Below are 16,755 nucleotides of genomic sequence, written 5' to 3' on the forward strand. Positions count from 1 at the left end.
CAGGGCACTTTGGCTTTCTAGGTGCATGCAGTAGCATAGTGGCCATATGATTTTTTTTTCAGCTGTAAATAGCTCCAGTGGTGTCTAATTTTCTCAGTGGCTTGGGATATGGTTGTTAGTAGAGGCTGTGGTAAAGTTTTTCTGAAGATGGGGATGCCATGTAGGCCAGTCCTCAGAACCTAGTGGTGGCAGTGGTGGGCTGAGCATGCCTGTCCTTGGGCCCCAAGGTGGTATATGCTGGCACTGATACTCGTGGGTCCAGGTAGGTTGATTCTTGGGCCTCCAGGCAGCTTACTCAAGTTCTGGTAGTAGTTAGCAGTGGGCCAGGTAGTGGGCCAGGTGGGTAGCAGTGGACTGGGAGTAGCAGTGGGCCAGGTGGGTAGTCAGGTTCTCAGTTCCCTGGGCAGCAGGAGTGGTGTGAGTGATGGCAGTAGTCGTAGTGAGACAACCCTCTGACTCACAAGCCATCTGTGCTGATGTTGGCAGTGGCTGAAATGGGCTAGGCAGGCCAGTACCTAGCCCTGCAGGTGGCACATACAGGTGGGTGCCAGCTGTGATAATAGTGGTAGGTTGGCTGGGCGTGACCTCGGGCCACTGAGAGGAGTGCTCAGGTGCCAGCGGTGGTGGACTGGGCTGGGTGATCCCCAGGCCCCCAGACAGCATACTCAGGCTCTTAGGGGATCGTGGAGTCCAGCTCAGCAGGCCTGTCCTCAGGTCCGCTGGTGGTGCATGTGATCCCCAGCCCCTGGCAAAATGCTTGAGTCAGGGTGGCAGTGGCTGCACTGTGACTCTGCTACTGGGAAGAATGGTCCTGCTTTCAGTGTCAGCAGCCGTATGCAGCCAGCTGGGGAGGGTGTGATTTGCACATACTTCAGACCCGGTGGACACAGCAGCAGTGACTGCAGACAGGGGATTCCGCCCTTAGGGCGCATGAAAATGCACAGCCACTACTCTGCTAGGGATAGTGGGGTCTCTGTCGATGGTTCATGCCTAGACCTTGGTGGCAGCCGCCAGCCAAGGTGGTGGCTGCAGACAGAGATGTCAGTGGGACTCTAGGGCTGGGGTGAGGCCAAGGCCATTGGACTACAGAGCAGGATGCAGTCTAGGAGTGTTTGGAACACACAAATGGTGCCGCAGTTAGCTGCTTAGGACTCAGATAGTGCGTGGGAGCCAGCCTGAGTGCCCTCTCTGGAGCATTGTCATTATGCAGTCTCCAGGCAGCTCCCTTGGCTCATCTCCAGGCCCACTGGGGTGGAGGGTCCCCCTGTACCGGGGGCAAAAATTGCGGGAGTTCGTGGTCTGTGTGCATTTTGCTCTTTTTCTTTTTTTTGAGATGGAGTCTCACTCTGTCGCCCAGGCTGGAGTGTGGTGGTGCAATCTCGGCTCACTGCAAGCTCTGCTTCCCTGATTCACACCATTCTCCTGCCTCAGCCTCCTGAGTAGCTGGGACTACAGGTGCCCACCACCACGCCCAGCTAATTTTTTTATATATTTAGTAGAGACAGGGTTTCACCGTGTGAGCCAGGATGGTCTCGATCTCCTGACCTCGTGATCTGCCTGCCTTGGCCTCCCAAAGTGTTGGGATTACAGGCGTGAGCCACCGCGTCCGGCGCATTTTGCTCTCTTAAAAGTTGAACTTCCTCCGAGCTCCCCAGACAGAACTGGCTGTGGCAGCACAGAGAGAAGAGAAGCTTGTCTTGGGACCCCAGGCCCTGCTCCCGTCTGCTCTCTCACAGCCCCAGCCCCAATCCACATCAGGACCCCACACTCCCAGAGCCAATTTCTGGGTACCAGAACTTTCCACGCTTGGCCGCAGCCAGCTTTGGAGGGTGGTCCCTCCTCCTTCACTACAAGGCTGAGAAAAACCCTTTAGATCTCAGACTGCGTCTTGACGACAGGATTTCAGGTACAGAGTAAGCACTGAGGGGTAAACTAGGTGAAGAGAGCCTTCAAATCCTGTGGTGGAAGTGGTCTTGCCAGGCCCCAGAGGCCAGTGGTGGGCGGCCACAGTCCTGGCAGGATGTAGCAGTGTAGAGGGGGGCATCTCAGGTTCATTGGAGGTTCCAGGCATCCTGGGAGCCGGCTCATCTGGCCAAGTCAGTCCCCGTTCTCACACCTGCGCATGCTTATTGCTGCTTCTGAGCAGCCTGGACAGGGCCCTCACTTACCTGGCCAAGTCAGTCTCTGTTGAGCCAAATTCAGGTGACTTTTCATAGTCACTGTTACATTCAGTATCCTATACCCTGGCATGTTCCAAAATTCATGTATACGTATTCAGGACACAAAGTCTTTTCACCCACCTTCTCTCATTTAATCCTCTGTGGGACTTTGTGAGTTTGGGAATCATGAACCTAAAGTGGGCAGTTTGTCCCTGGCTCCTTCCTTGTCAGGAGTAAATTCTGCAAGTAAAGGTGGAGTGTCTGTATTAAGGATATATGAGGCTACAACTGTGTCGTTATGGATGTGGTGTTCACACTTCTGCATAATATGACTTGGTGGATCTTTGTTTTTTCCCCAGGTGGTTCTCTCTTTTTTTTAATATACCAATATTTGAGGGGGAGTAATACAAAATATATATGTATACACACACACACTTCCATGTAAGCACCCAGGTATGCACATATATGTGTACATGCATGTTATTTGTGTGTGTGTGTAGCACTACAGGGTATTAGAAGTAGGCATGGGATGGATGGATGGATAGATAGATAGATACATAGATACATAGATAGATAGATAGATAGATAGATAGATAGATAGATAGAGACACAAATAATAATGAAGGTACTTAGGGAAAGAGGTAAGCAGGTGTAGACATAAGTAGAGAAACAGACATGGATATACATGCTATAGATATGTAAGCATGACACAAGTCGATCCGGACTTCAGTAGATGTGTGTCTTAGTTCATTTTGTGTTGCTGTAACAGAATACTCAAGACAGGGTAATTGATAAGAAAAGAGGTTCATTTAGCTCATGGCTCTGCAGACTGGGAAATTCAAGTGGCATGGCACCAGCATCTGCTTTGCTTCTGGTGAGAGCTTTCGAGCTGGATCTAAACGTGGCAGAAGGTCAAAGGGGAAGTCGACACATGGGAAGGGACAGAAACCTGCTTTACATCAACCCGCGTTCTCAGGACCTAATCTATTCCCACGAGAGCTAATCCATTCTCATGAGAGCAAGAACACACTCACTCACTCTCACCGGCACCAAGCCATTTGGGAGGGATTTGCCCTTAGGACCCAAACACCTCCCACCAGGCTTCACCTCACTGAGCATCATCACCTCACTGAGCATCAGTGATTTCAACGTGAGTTTTAGTGGGGAAAAACCATACCCAAGTCATAACAAGATGTATACACATACAGAAGAATGCCATAAGTATCACTGTGCCTACTTCGAATTCTTGGAATGCTAAGAGAAATTATGATTGAAATTTAGTTAGTGGTGTTTCACGATTGTTATCATTTTTCTTTTTCTGTAGGAGTTGGCGATTTCAGCGTGTGGGAGTTCTCTGGAAATCCTGTGTATTTCTGCTGTTATGACTATTTTGCTGCAAATGATCCCACATCAATCCATGTTGTTGTCTTTAGTCTAGAAGAGCCCTATGAGATCCAGCTGAACCAAGTGATTTTCTGGCTCAGTTTCCTGAAGTCCCTTGTCCCAGTTGAAGAACCCATAGGTGAGCTAAGTCCCTGCGGGCCAGTGATGTCCCACCTATGGTTGGCCAGGAATCACCTCCTCCTTCCAGGCTCCTGCTCTGCTCCTGCTACTGCTGCTGCTGGCCTTGCACCAGGCCATGAGCAGATCTCACTGTTTGTGGCTAACAGCTGAGCCACCTTCCTTTCTTCTTCCTGCTAGGAGACGTCCACTCTGAGAAGATTCCCGGGGCTCAGGTGTTCGTGGTGTTGTGCAGGGAGTTTTTGTTTCACGATTGCATATTCCTGCCTCAAAGGCCCATTTCTGAACAGTCCTTTGAAAGGCATTTCTCACTTTCTTTCTACATTTGAGAGCCATGGTCATTGTATGTTGGGTGCAAAATGGAATCCCTGCTTGGATAGCTACTGCACCTTTACCTAAAGGGTACAGAATTAGTCAGCAGAATGAGCTCTTCTTCATCCTGTAATTCCACTAAGAAATGAAGAAAGAGGCCGGGTGCAGTGGTTCACGCTTGTAATCCTAGCACTATGGGAAGCCGAGGGGGTGGTGAATGGCTTGAGCTCAGGAGTTCAAGACCAGCCTGGCCAACATGGCAAAACCTCATCTCTACAAAACATACAAAAACTTAGCCAGGTGTGGTGGTGTGTGCCTATAGTCCCAGCTACTTAGGGGGCTGAGGCAGGAGGATTGCTTGAACCTGGGAGGTTGAGGCTGCAGTAAGCCAAGATCGTGCCACTGCATTTAGCCTGGGTTGACACAGTGAGACCCTGTCTCAAAAAAAAAAAAAGAGAGAAATGAAGAAAGGGAACATGTGGACTAAATGTGTTAACTTTATTCCCAGAGGAGAGGATAACATGAAGTAAACTTCTTTTGGTCTTTGCCCACAAGAGAAGCAGCCTTCCCTGGTGAAATGCAACACTCAGCAGTCAATTTTTTTTTCCAGAAAAGCATATAATAATACAAGGAATTGGGCTTAATACCCCTCTGGGTACTGCCAGTTTTGCCTCTTTCTTTCTCCTTTTTTTCGTTTGTTTTAAACACTCCCTTCAGTGAGAGGCTGTTTGTGTGACTTGTAGGTTTGTATCTCTCACCCATCTCTGTGGTGTTGCTGCACTCTGAGGTCTCTCTTTGGTCTTGTAAATGGCGTCCCCCTTGTCAGAGGTTAAATTTTCCCTCTCCTTATAAGTAGGGGCTATTTGGAGACTGAGAAACTGTCTTTGTCATTCTGGTCCACTTTGAGCAACCTTCCTTCTGGCCTAGGAGATGGGCTCATCCTGTCGTTGGCCAGGCTGGGGCCTTCTAGGGTCACAGAGCGCGGCAGGCATGGGGCCTTCATGTCTGTGGCAGGTTGCACTTGTACCTGGAGAGTCGGCCTGGGTATGAGGCCAACACACCCCCCTCACCTGGGCAGGAGAGGCAGCCAGGTAGGAGGACCCATGCCCTGAAGCAGTTCCCTCTCTGTCCCCAGCCTTCGGTGGCAAGCTGAAGAACCCACTCCAAGTTGTCCTGGTGGCCACCCATGCTGACATCATGAATGTTCCTCGACCGGCTGGAGGCGAGTTTGGATATGACAAAGACACATCGTTGCTGAAAGAGATTAGGAACAGGTGAGGGGCAGCCATCTAGTCTCCAGCTCATGGACAGCCTCCTCTCCCTGAGAACTGAAGCAGAGGTGTGAAAAGTACAGAGGAAGCCTCAGGAACCAGAGAAAGGTTTTAAAAGTCGTTCTTTCTTGGTCGACTCCGTTCTTGTACAGGTTGTGTATCCCTTATTGGAAATGATTGGCTTTAGAAGTGTTTCTGATTTCATATTTGTTTGGATTTTAATGTATTTATGTATATATAGTGGTTGAACATCCTAATTCAAAAATTCTAAATCTGAAATGCTCTAATAACCATTCCCTTTGCATGTCTTGTCTTTGCCCAAAAAGTTTTTGGATTTTGGAACATTTCAGATTTCTGGATTAGGGATGCACAACCATTATTTTTCATTTTTATTAAAACAATGAATCCGCATAATAAATCAAATACAAATGAAGAGCACGTGATGAAAGGCAACCATCTTTCCCCTTCTTCCTACCTCCCAGCAACACTGCCCGGAGGTGACTTCGTTTAGCTCTTTAGATTTCAGTACGCAGTATTCAGTGTTCAGAAACACTAATCAGTATATCTTACAATATAACTTGCAACCTACTAGCGAGTCTTAAAATTCATTTAGGGAAGTCATGGCCAATTCTTTTTAAAATGGGATGAATGCAATGGGATACGACAGGGCAGGACAGGACAGGACAGGATAGGCTAGGCTAGGATAGGATAGATCAGAGTACTTTTCAAGTCAAGTATTATTTTGTAAGACGTTTGTTTCACTGAAGAGTATGGGTATGTATAGGATTATGATGTAAAATATGTTTTTACTTAGAGTCTATCGAAGAAGTTTGAACCTGCAGCTTTATATAATATACTAGTATCTCTGATCTTGCATTATCAACTTGAGACACTTATTTATTGTCTTGAGACACTATATCTGTTGTCAGATATAAAAATGGGGCTTCTATTAATATTTTTAGGTCAGTGTTGTAGCTTTTGCATTCACACCTCTATTCTTAGTCCCTCCACTTTCCACAGTATCTCTTGTCCTCACTTGTAAGGTGCGAGCATTAGGCCTCACCTTTCCTGCCTCGGGAGAAGCTGACATCTTTCCATGCTGTGTTCCTTCTGCTTCGTGCAAACCTGAAGTTCCCGCTCCTGTGACTCTGAGTGTATGCCAATTTCCCCAAGTCTCTGCACCCACTGTGACGAGGCAGAGCTCACCAACAGCAGGGATGGGGAGGGGCCTTTGCAAGGACGCCAGGACTTTCCTTGCCTCCTACCAGCCTCTTGAGCCAATAGGAGCCTGGCCCCTCCATGGAAAGGCCTGGGGAGATTGAGTCACTGCTGAGGAGGCTGCTGCTCTTCCCTTAGGTTTGGAAATGATCTTCACATTTCAAATAAGCTGTTTGTTCTGGATGCTGGGGCGTCTGGGTCAAAGGACATGAAGGTACTGCGAAATCATCTGCAAGAAATACGAAGCCAGATTGTTTCAGTAAGTACACCCTAGAGAGGGCCTGGACCCCTTTGTACTTCCTGGTTTGCCTTCAGTTTCAGGGAACTGTTTCATAGTAGAACTCAGTAAGAGGTGTCTGCCTGGACATGCTTTTATTCTAGTGCTCTGGGAAAATAAAAGAAGAATAGAGAAACAAGGAGATGATGGGAGATGAAGGGTTATTATGGGCAAAGGTGGACCACTTCAATTTTATGAAATTCTTACTGATTTATTGGTTTCTTTAAAAATACTTATTTTATTTTTTCAGAGACAGGATCTCACACTGTCATCCAGGCTGGAGTACAGTGGTGTGATCATAGCTCACTGTAGCCTTGAACTCCAGGGCTCAAGCAGTCTGCCTGCCTCAGCCTCCCAAGTATCTAGGACTATAGGCACGCACCACCATGTCTGGCTAATTTTTTTGATTTTTGGTAGAGACAGGGTCTCACTGTGTTGCCCAGGCTGGTCTCAAACTCCTAGGCTCAGGTGTAAGCCACCATGTCTGGCCAATTAAACAAAAAAAAAAATTTCAAAAGTGACTTATTGTGGAATATTTTAAAAATTCAGAAAAGTAGAAAAACAGTCACAAACTTTTTTGAAAGACAGAAAAGAATAAATGAACAAAGGGAATGAGACTGCATTCTTGGATTGCAAGATATGACTGAATATTTTATTTTTCCCTAGTTATATAAATGTAATACAGTTTCAGTTAGCATCTGAATGGGTTGAGGGGATTGGGATTTTTATCTTAAAATTTCCATGGAAAAATTAATTGAACATATTATAAAGCCCCTGATAATCAATACAGTTAGATAGGAGGAAAAGCTTAGAGAGTGTAGAAGTAAATTATAATATCTTTAGAAATGTAATGGAAAATAAATATGTTATTTGAATTTAATGGGGTAAAGATTATTTAATAAATGAACCTGGCACAACTGGCTATTTGTCTGGAAGAAAATAAAGTTGGATTCCTACACCCTACAAAGTCCAAAAATAAATGGATTAAAACTTTTAAATGTAAAAACATAAAACAATAAATACCTTGAATAGAAATTGTGGAGAATGTATTTTCAAAATAACTAGGGACTGAGGAAACCTGTTAAGATCTAAAACCCTGGAAATTTTAAAAGAAAATACGTCTATTTGAAAATCAAAAAATGTTTAAAATGTTTTTCTGGCAAACAAGTAAACACAGCTGAAAAGTGAAATAGGCTTGGAAAAAGCCTTCTCAGTGCATTGGACAGATAAAAGGCCACATCATAATGCTCAAAAAGCTCTCCAGAATTGGTAAGAAAGGGGCAAGCATCCCAGTGGAGAAGTGGTGGCATTCGCTCTGGACTCTTCCTGCTGCCCACGCCTGAGGACAAACGTGGGCAGATGCTGTCTCTCTCTCTTACCTTTGAAGCTGCCTCTGGGTGTGTCTCTCCCTCTCTTTTTTTTTTTTTTTAAACTGCTTTGCTAATAGGAAAATGCTGTGCTTTCCACACCAGATTCAGGTTCCAGACATGCTTGCAGAATTCTCGGGAAACCCTTTCCTGTCTCCAGAAAACCCTGCCCTTCACACCAGATATCCTCTTTGGGGCATCCCCATTGTGGCATCATCAGAAGATAGGGAGTAGTCCGGTGAGGCCTGGGAGGAATCTGTCACAGAAACCTGGGGCGGTGATCCGGGAACTAACAGTGATCTGTGAGGCCCCAGGGCTTCCCCACCAGGTCTGGACTGGGCTGCATTCCTGAGGCAGGAGGGAATCCCTGGAGATTTTTGAGCTGGGCTCTGGCATGATCTGCTGCATCTCAGACACCCCCCGCCTAACCCCTAAACTCCTGAGCTCAGGCAGGTGGAGCCTCATGTCAACTGCACTCACCCCTGAGAATTTTGTTTTTGAATGCAGAGTGGAATTTAGCTAACATAAAAGAATTTGAGAGAGGAGTGTGGAATTAATGGCACAGTGCAGCCTGTGGCTTGTGTGGTTTCTAATTCAGAGGTATGTGGATTACATGAGTCTGTAACACAGGCTGATTTAATTAACCCAGTTAAAAGGTTAAAAATCCACTTCAGCCTATATACCAAGAATGGGTCTAATTGGAAGCACTATTTCAGCAACAGTCCCCATGAATGCCTCATTTACTGATAAACACTCACTCTAATATTGATGATGACACTCATTCTCTTTTCCTCTGTTCATAAAGTGACCATTGCCTGAGTGAAACAGTCACAAGAGAGATAGAAAGTGAGGGAAGAAAGGCGGGAGGGAGGAAGAAATGAGGGAGTGAAACATTAGGAGCTGGTGAACATTAGTTGATTGAATGACTGAGTCCACAGTTCCAAAAACATTCCTGGAAGATTCAAAATCTATTTAACATGAACCAAAGAGCCTTTATAAAACTTTATAGTTGCTCAATAGATTAGGCTTCAAGGCAAGTCTAAAAAACAACCGCCCCAGCACTCAACCCAAAAAGCACTAACTAGCTGGACGCAGTGGTGTGTACCTGTAGTCAGAGCTACTCAGGAGACGGAGACAAGAGGATTACTTGAGCCCAAGGGTTTGAGACCAACCTGGGCAATGATGAGATCCAGTCTAAAAAAAAGAAGAAAAACATAAACAACAACAAAAACAAACCCACTCATTCATCAAATCACATGCAAGGCGCCTGAATGAAAGGCGTCCTTTCCACTGTGGCTCTGCTCAGAGCACCCACAGCTGCAGGTGAGTTAACCTGTCCCGCCGTGCCCCTTCTAGGTCTGCCCTCCCATGACTCACCTGTGTGAGAAAATCATCTCCACGCTGCCTTCCTGGAGGAAGCTCAATGGACCCAACCAGCTGATGTCGCTGCAGCAGTTTGTGTACGACGTGCAAGACCAGCTGAACCCTCTGGCCAGCGAGGAGGACCTCAGGCATATTGCTCAGCAGCTCCACAGCACAGGCGAGGTGAGGCCCAGGGAGCCCAGGCAGGGGGCCGTGAGAGGTGCCAGGGACTCAGCCTGCCCCAAATTCCAGCTCTTGGAGGTGGTGTGAGCCTGGGGAAGCAGTGTGGAAATGGCCCGGCTACCTACAGTATTTCCAGATGTGTGACAAACAGCCTCAAGTGACGCTCTGAACTGCAGTTCTCGGCTTACCCTAGGAGCTGTCATTTTGTCTTGTGTTTTGCTTTTGTTTCCAGTGTTTTGCTTTTGTTTCCAGAGTGTGTTCGTTTGGGAGTGCAGTACCCGCTGCCCTGGGTGACTGGGTCTCTCTTCACTCCCCCTGGGCACCGGGAGCTTAACTGCTACTGCTGGCAGCCTTCAGGATGGCTGCTTTCTATCAGCGTGGAGTTACCAGCTCCACACAGATCTCCTGGGCGCAAAAACAGTTGAGAAAGGCAGTAAGGTATCCTTGTGGAGACGATGTCTGGAGACACAAAGACAGAGAACTCTAGTGCACAGATACACAGAGTAATCACAATTAGAGATGCACATGAAAAACTCTAGCAGGCAATGCCCTGCAGAAATGATTGAGAATGGGAGGCTTTGCTCTGGTTCTCTGACATTCAGCACCGGGGCGCGGTTTGGAAACCCTGTTCTAATGGCATCATGTGCCTGTCCTCAGAAAGGGTGCAATGCCTTCACGTTTCTCCACCATGTGAAATCGGGAGCCTACATGAACTAGTGTGGGCCAAGAAAAACGGTTCTGAATATTGCAACTAAAAGCAGCTCTGAGATTATTAAAAGCCAGATGCTTACCTCCCCAATCTCAGGTGCCAGGTCTGGCCCTATAGCCAGTTTGTATGAGTCATGTTTTCTTGAAACTAAACCTGAATCCACAAGCCAGGACCTTGAAAACTGGAGCCGCCTGGCAGTAATTTCATCAGCCTTTAAACTCCTAAACAGCCAGCGAATCTGCCAACACCTCCAGGAATACTTTAAAGTGATTGAATCCAAGGAGGAACACAGGTGAAGGACCGCATCTTAGATGAAAAAATACTGCTGGATATAAAAAAAAGTGTCAACTCTAATACTAAACTCCTTTGGCACAGGAGTCCCTTGCTTTCTAGTACTAGACCAGCAACTTTCTAGATCATAGCATATAGTCTCCTTTATTTGTCATTACATCCCTGCTTGCTCTTGAGACTTTAGTCAATACATGATTAGTCAATACATGAAGACGTAAAGGAGGAGGGACGTTAAGCAGCAGGAACTACATTGTGTGGCCTGACTTTGATGGGCCCGGGGCCTCCTCCAGACCTGCCTTCCATGTCTCATCTGCAGATCTTCAGAACTCCCCAGTGGCCCTTCTGACTCTGTTTTCTGGGCCAGGGTCCCACACTGCATTTCGCTGACTGTCTTGGCTCCCTGCCCTCCTCCACTGTGGGACACATTTGTCTTTCCTGAGCCTGAGGCGATGAGCAGTGTTTAGGAGCAAACTGCAAATGGCATTCCAGCCAATGCTATATCAGGAACTAGATCGATACTGACTCTGCCCTCCAGGAATTTTCAACCTAGGTTCAATTTTGAATAGACTCATAGACAGGGGGCATCTTTCAGGTTTAAGCCAGACTGTGGGCAAGAAAGTACTGTGTAGTCACTGGTGGAGTCGGAGCCTCCAAGTGAGGGAGTCCAGTGCGACGGCCACTCTCCAAGAGAGGAAACAGAACTGTTCCATAAAGGGAAAATTCCTTCTGGTTTTTTTCACTTTTTTTTCCTTTTTTATTTTTTTAAGACATAAACACAGCCCAAAAGCTGAAGTCCCCTTGAGCCATCATCTCTGGTCTCATTCCTCTCTCCCCTTCTCTGAGGCCAACTATGGCAGCATATCCTTCCAGGCCTTCTCTATGTGTGTGTTAAACATTCACATAATGGTATAATAATACAATGTTCTCTTTTTTGAAAAATTTCAAGCCTTTAGAGAAGTTGCAAGGATAGTACCATGAACTCTCATATACGTTACATTTATTTATTTTTTTAATTAATTAATTTTTTTTTTTTCAAGATAGAGTCTCACTCTGTTGCCCAGGCTGGAGTGCAGTGGCAAAATCTCAGCTCACTGCAGCCTCCGCTTCCTGGATTCAAGTGATTCTCCTGCCTCAGCCTCCTGAGTAGCTGTGATTACAGATATAAGCCACCACGCCCAGATAAGTTTTGTATTTTTAGAAGAGATGGGGTTTTACCATGTTGGCCAGGCTGGTCTCAAACTCCTGACCTCAAGTGATCCACCTGCCTCAGCCTCCCAAAGTGCTGTGATTACAGGCATGAGTCACGGTACCCAGCCTACTACATTTAAGCCGATCAGTTGGTGACATTTTGCTACATTTGCTCGATTCCTTTCCTTTCTATTTATTTACTTATTTATTTTGCAGACATGATACATTTCTTCCCTAAATAATTTAGCCTATATCTCCTAAGGAGAAGGATATTTTCCCACACAACCCAATATAATTGATGATTCCAGAAACACAACATTAATATAGTACTATGATTGAATATATCATCTTCATACAAGGGTTTGCCACTGGTCCCAATAATTTCTTTTAAAGGTATTTTTATTTATGTACTTATTTTGGGATTCAGAATCCAGTCTAAAATCACTCATTGCATTTGGTTGCTATCTCCCTTTTTTTTTCTTTTCATTTCACTGGCCTTTTTGAAGACTCCAGGGGAGTTGTTTTTCAGAATCTCTATTCTGACATTTTCAAGCTGCTTTTCTCCACTCGGTATTTGGTTTTTGAGATGCATCTATGTGGAATGGCCTCGGGTCACTCCTTAGAGCATCTGCTCAGCCTCTGTTGCCGGGATCAGGCCCTTTTGTGCTCCAAGTGGCTGGTGCACCTGGCCAGGGCTCTGCCCCTAAGCGTGACTTTCTGTTGTCTCCCCGCAGATCAACATCATGCAAAGTGAAACAGTTCAGGACGTGCTGCTCCTGGACCCCCGCTGGCTCTGCACAAATGTCCTGGGGAAGTTGCTGTCCGTGGAGACCCCGCGGGCACTGCACCACTACCGGGGCCGCTACACCGTGGAGGACATCCAGCGCCTGGTGCCTGACAGCGACGTGGAGGAGCTGCTGCAGATCCTCGATGCCATGGACATCTGCGCCCGGGACCTGAGCAGTGGGACCATGGTGGACGTCCCAGCCCTGATCAAGACAGACAGCCTGCACCGCTCCTGGGCCGATGAGGAGGACGAGGTGATGGTGTATGGCGGCGTGCGCATCGTGCCCGTGGAGCACCTCACCCCCTTCCCGTGTGGCATCTTTCACAAGGTCCAGGTGAACCTGTGCCGGTGGATCCACCAGCAAAGCACGGAGGGCGATGCGGACATCCGCCTGTGGGTGAATGGCTGCAAGCTGGCTAATCGTGGGGCCGAGCTGCTGGTGCTGCTGGTCAACCACGGCCAGGGCATTGAGGTCCAGGTCCGCGGCCTGGAGACAGAAAAGATCAAGTGCTGCCTGCTGCTGGACTCGGTGTGCAGCACCATTGAGAACGTCATGGCCACCACGCTGCCGGGGCTCCTGACTGTGAAGCATTACCTGAGCCCCCAGCAGCTGCGGGAGCACCACGAGCCTGTCATGATCTACCAGCCACGGGACTTCTTCCGGGCACAGACTCTGAAGGAAACCTCACTGACCAACACCATGGGGGGGTACAAGGAAAGCTTCAGCAGCATCATGTGCTTCGGGTGTCACGATGTCTACTCGCAGGCCAGCCTCGGCATGGACATCCACGCATCAGACCTGAACCTCCTCACTCGGAGGAAACTGAGTCGCCTGCTGGACCCGCCCGACCCCCTGGGGAAGGACTGGTGCCTTCTCGCCATGAACTTAGGCCTCCCTGACCTCGTGGCAAAGTACAACACCAATAACGGGGCTCCCAAGGATTTCCTCCCCAGCCCCCTCCACGCCCTGCTGCGAGAATGGACCGCCTACCCTGAGAGCACGGTGGGCACCCTCATGTCCAAACTGAGGGAGCTGGGTCGCCGGGATGCTGCAGACTTTTTGCTGAAGGCATCTTCTGTGTTCAAAATCAACCTGGATGGCAACGGCCAGGAGGCCTATGCCTCGAGCTGCAACAGCGGCACCTCTTACAATTCCATTAGCTCTGTTGTGTCCCGGTGAGGACAGCCTCTGGCTTGGGCAGGGTCTGTTTGGACTGCAGAAGCAAGGGGGTGATGTAGCCCATCCTTTCCTTTGGAGATGCTGAGGGTGTTTCTTCCTGTGCCCATAGCCAGGGGGATGCCACTCCTCCCTCCTCCGGCTAGACCTGTTTCTCTGCCGCTACCTCCCTCCCCCTCTCATTCCATTGTCTGTGGATGGTCATTGTAGTTTCAGAGCAGAGCAAATGTTTTACTTTGGCCACTCAAAAAGCTAGTGTACCTGCCTCCTCTCAGTGTTTTGGACTCCATCTCTCATCCTCCAGTACCTTGCTTCTTACTGATAATTTTGCTGGAATTCCTAACTTTTCAATGACTTTTTTTTAACTACTATGTTGATTGTCCTTTAAAAAAGAAAAGTGCATATTTATCCAAAATGTGTATGTATTTCTTATACGCTTTTCTTTGTTATATCATTTCCTCAGCTTATCTCTTTTATATTTGTAGGAGAAACTCCCATGTACGGAATCCCACTGTATGACTTATAAACAGACAATATGTGAGTGCCTTTTGCAGAAGAGGGTGTGTTTGAAATCATCAGAGTCAGCCAGGAGCTGTCACCAAGGAAACGCTACCTCTCTGTCCCTTGCTGTATGCTAATCATCGCCAGAGGTGCTTCACCCTGAGTTTTGTTTTGTATTTGTTTTCTGACAGTTTCTGTGTTGTGGTTGGCAAGGAAAGGGGAGAAAGGAATCCTCCTCCAGGGTGATTTTCATGATCAGTGTTGTTGCTCTAGGAAGGCATTTTTCAGTTTGCTTTTGTTCCAATGTCAATGTGAACGTCCACATGAAACCTACAAACTGTCACGCTTCCTCATTCCCTCTCATCTCAGGTAGAAGGTTGACACGGTTGTAGGATTACAGAGACCTATGTAAGAATTCGGAAGACCCCTGACTCATCATTTGTGGGTGGCAGTCCCTTGTAATTGGTGCATAGCAGATGGTTTCCACATTTAGATCCTGGTTTGGTAACTTCCTGTACTTGAAGTCTAAAAGCAGAAAATAAAGGAATCAAGTTTTCTTCCATGATTTTAAATTGTGATCGAGTTTTAAATTGATATGAGGGAACATGTCCTAATTCTTCTGTCCTGAGAAGCATGTAATGTTAATGTTATATCATATGTATATATATATATGCACTATGTATATACATATATATTAATACTGGTATTTTTACTTAATCTATAAAATGTCGTTAAAAAGTTGTTTTTTTCTTTTTTTTATAAATAAACTGTTGCTCGTTGCATTCGTTTTGTTGATCTTTAATTCAAAAGGATTTCTTTTTATTTGTTGTGTTTTTACTGTTGTCATCCCACATAGCAGGGCAACCCAGTCCAAAACCTACAAAATCATTACACCCAAACTCTCAGGGTTTTTTAGATGCTGATTATTACTAAAATTAGGAATCGTGTGGGAAAGTGAAAAGAGCCCAGGTAATTTTCACATTTCTTCCCATTGTAAATAAAACAGGCCTCTTAGATTGTTCTTGGGTGAAGCAAAAAAAAACCAAATTGCCTCTTTTAGTTTTGGCAATGGGGAACAGAGGACGCTCTTGCTACTTCTACACAAAAGTGAAGGGGATGACACCAGGAGGAAGAGAAAACCTACAGCAAAAAGACCTTCATGCCTTTCTTACATTTTCAGTTCATTTTTGTTTGAAGCAAGTTGTCCACAATCAACATGATTAATGTTTATAATGAGAAAAGAAGTTCTGATGAATAAAATTAAAACTAGACATAGCTGTGTCTACAAAGGATGAGACTGAAATGGAAATTGTGGTCACCTTAAGGAGTGGAAACTCCTTTTCTTAGCTCCTTCCTGAGTGTTGGCCTCACTCTCTCCTACTTCAAAAGACGGTTTCCTGTAGCAGCAGGTAGCTAAAAACCAGAGAGAAGGGATTTGTCTCTTGCAGCATCTATATGTAAAATCCCAGAGTGGGACTCTGATTGGATTAGCTTGGATCACATAGCTATCCCTGTGCAAATTTGGAAAAGACAGAGTTATTAGGATTGGCCTCATCACCCAATGAGCTGTTGCGGGAGGAGCAGTTCTCCCCAAGACCAGGGTTCTGTTAGTAGAAGACAGGTGAGGGAGGATACTGGGGAAACACATTTGAGTTACTGTAAAAGTCTTAATGCTTTTCTTTTTTTGAGAGGGAGAGAGAGGGGGCTTGGCTTCTGTGACCCAGGCTGTGGTGCAGTGGCATGATCATAGCTCACTGTTGCTTCAAAGTCTAGGGCTCCAGCAGTCCTTCCGACTCAACCTCCTGAGTAGCTAGGACTACAGGTGCACACCACCATGCCCAGCTAATTTTTTTTTTTTTTTTTTTAAGAGATGATCTCACTATGTTGCCCAGGCTGGTCTCAAACTTCTAGCTTCAAGCCATCCTCCCACCTCTGCCTGCTAAAGTGATAGGATTACAGGCCTGAGCCACAATACCCAGCCAGTGCTTTTGTTTTATGCAAGTCCTAGGACAGGCACCTGTTCATATGATTGTGGAGTTCCCGGGCTCCTGAAATGTTGGGACCACAGTTAGGAATCATTGCAACCCAAAGGTCAAGAGCTTAAGGATCACTCAACTCACTGCCCCATCTTGGGAAATGGCCCATCTTGGGACTCTTCAGGGGGCAGTTTGGGGTCTTCTGTACCAGGAGCTCTCATCAGGCTGAAACTGGCCACTGCATAGCTGGCTGTCTCCCCTGCAGGAGGGAGGAAACAAGACCATAGCTTACCTCTTGTGTCCATGGTGAGAATCAAAAGGTGCAAATTCTAGGAGTCAGAAAAGCCAATCATGGGACCCTGTCTCTTAAGAGTTGCTGTGAAATGCACTCAGGCACCATGTTCCTCATCACCTCTTTCCTATAGTGTAACAGCCTCTGGATACCACGCCCAAACG

The 16,755-nt window shown here is 46.7% G+C and overlaps 1 protein-coding gene across 3 annotated transcripts in view; it reads left to right on the forward strand.

Annotated features, from left to right (window-relative positions):
- Nucleotides 1–15,107, forward strand: part of DAPK1 (death associated protein kinase 1) — a 209,410-nt gene extending 194,303 nt beyond the window's left edge. For all 3 annotated transcript variants that reach the window (XM_030920187.1, XM_010377852.2, XM_030920188.1), the window contains exons 22-26: nt 3,484–3,681; nt 5,128–5,266; nt 6,620–6,740; nt 9,482–9,670; nt 12,593–15,107. In XM_030920187.1, the coding sequence (XP_030776047.1) occupies nt 3,484–3,681; nt 5,128–5,266; nt 6,620–6,740; nt 9,482–9,670; nt 12,593–13,825 (1,880 nt within the window). In that variant the 3' untranslated portion in view covers nt 13,826–15,107. The remainder of the gene's footprint in view (nt 1–3,483; nt 3,682–5,127; nt 5,267–6,619; nt 6,741–9,481; nt 9,671–12,592) is intronic.
- The last annotated feature ends 1,648 nt before the right edge of the window (nt 15,108–16,755 follow it).

Source organism: Rhinopithecus roxellana, chromosome 16 (genome assembly GCF_007565055.1).
Source record: "Rhinopithecus roxellana isolate Shanxi Qingling chromosome 16, ASM756505v1, whole genome shotgun sequence".
Taxonomy (NCBI): Eukaryota; Metazoa; Chordata; class Mammalia; order Primates; family Cercopithecidae; genus Rhinopithecus; species Rhinopithecus roxellana.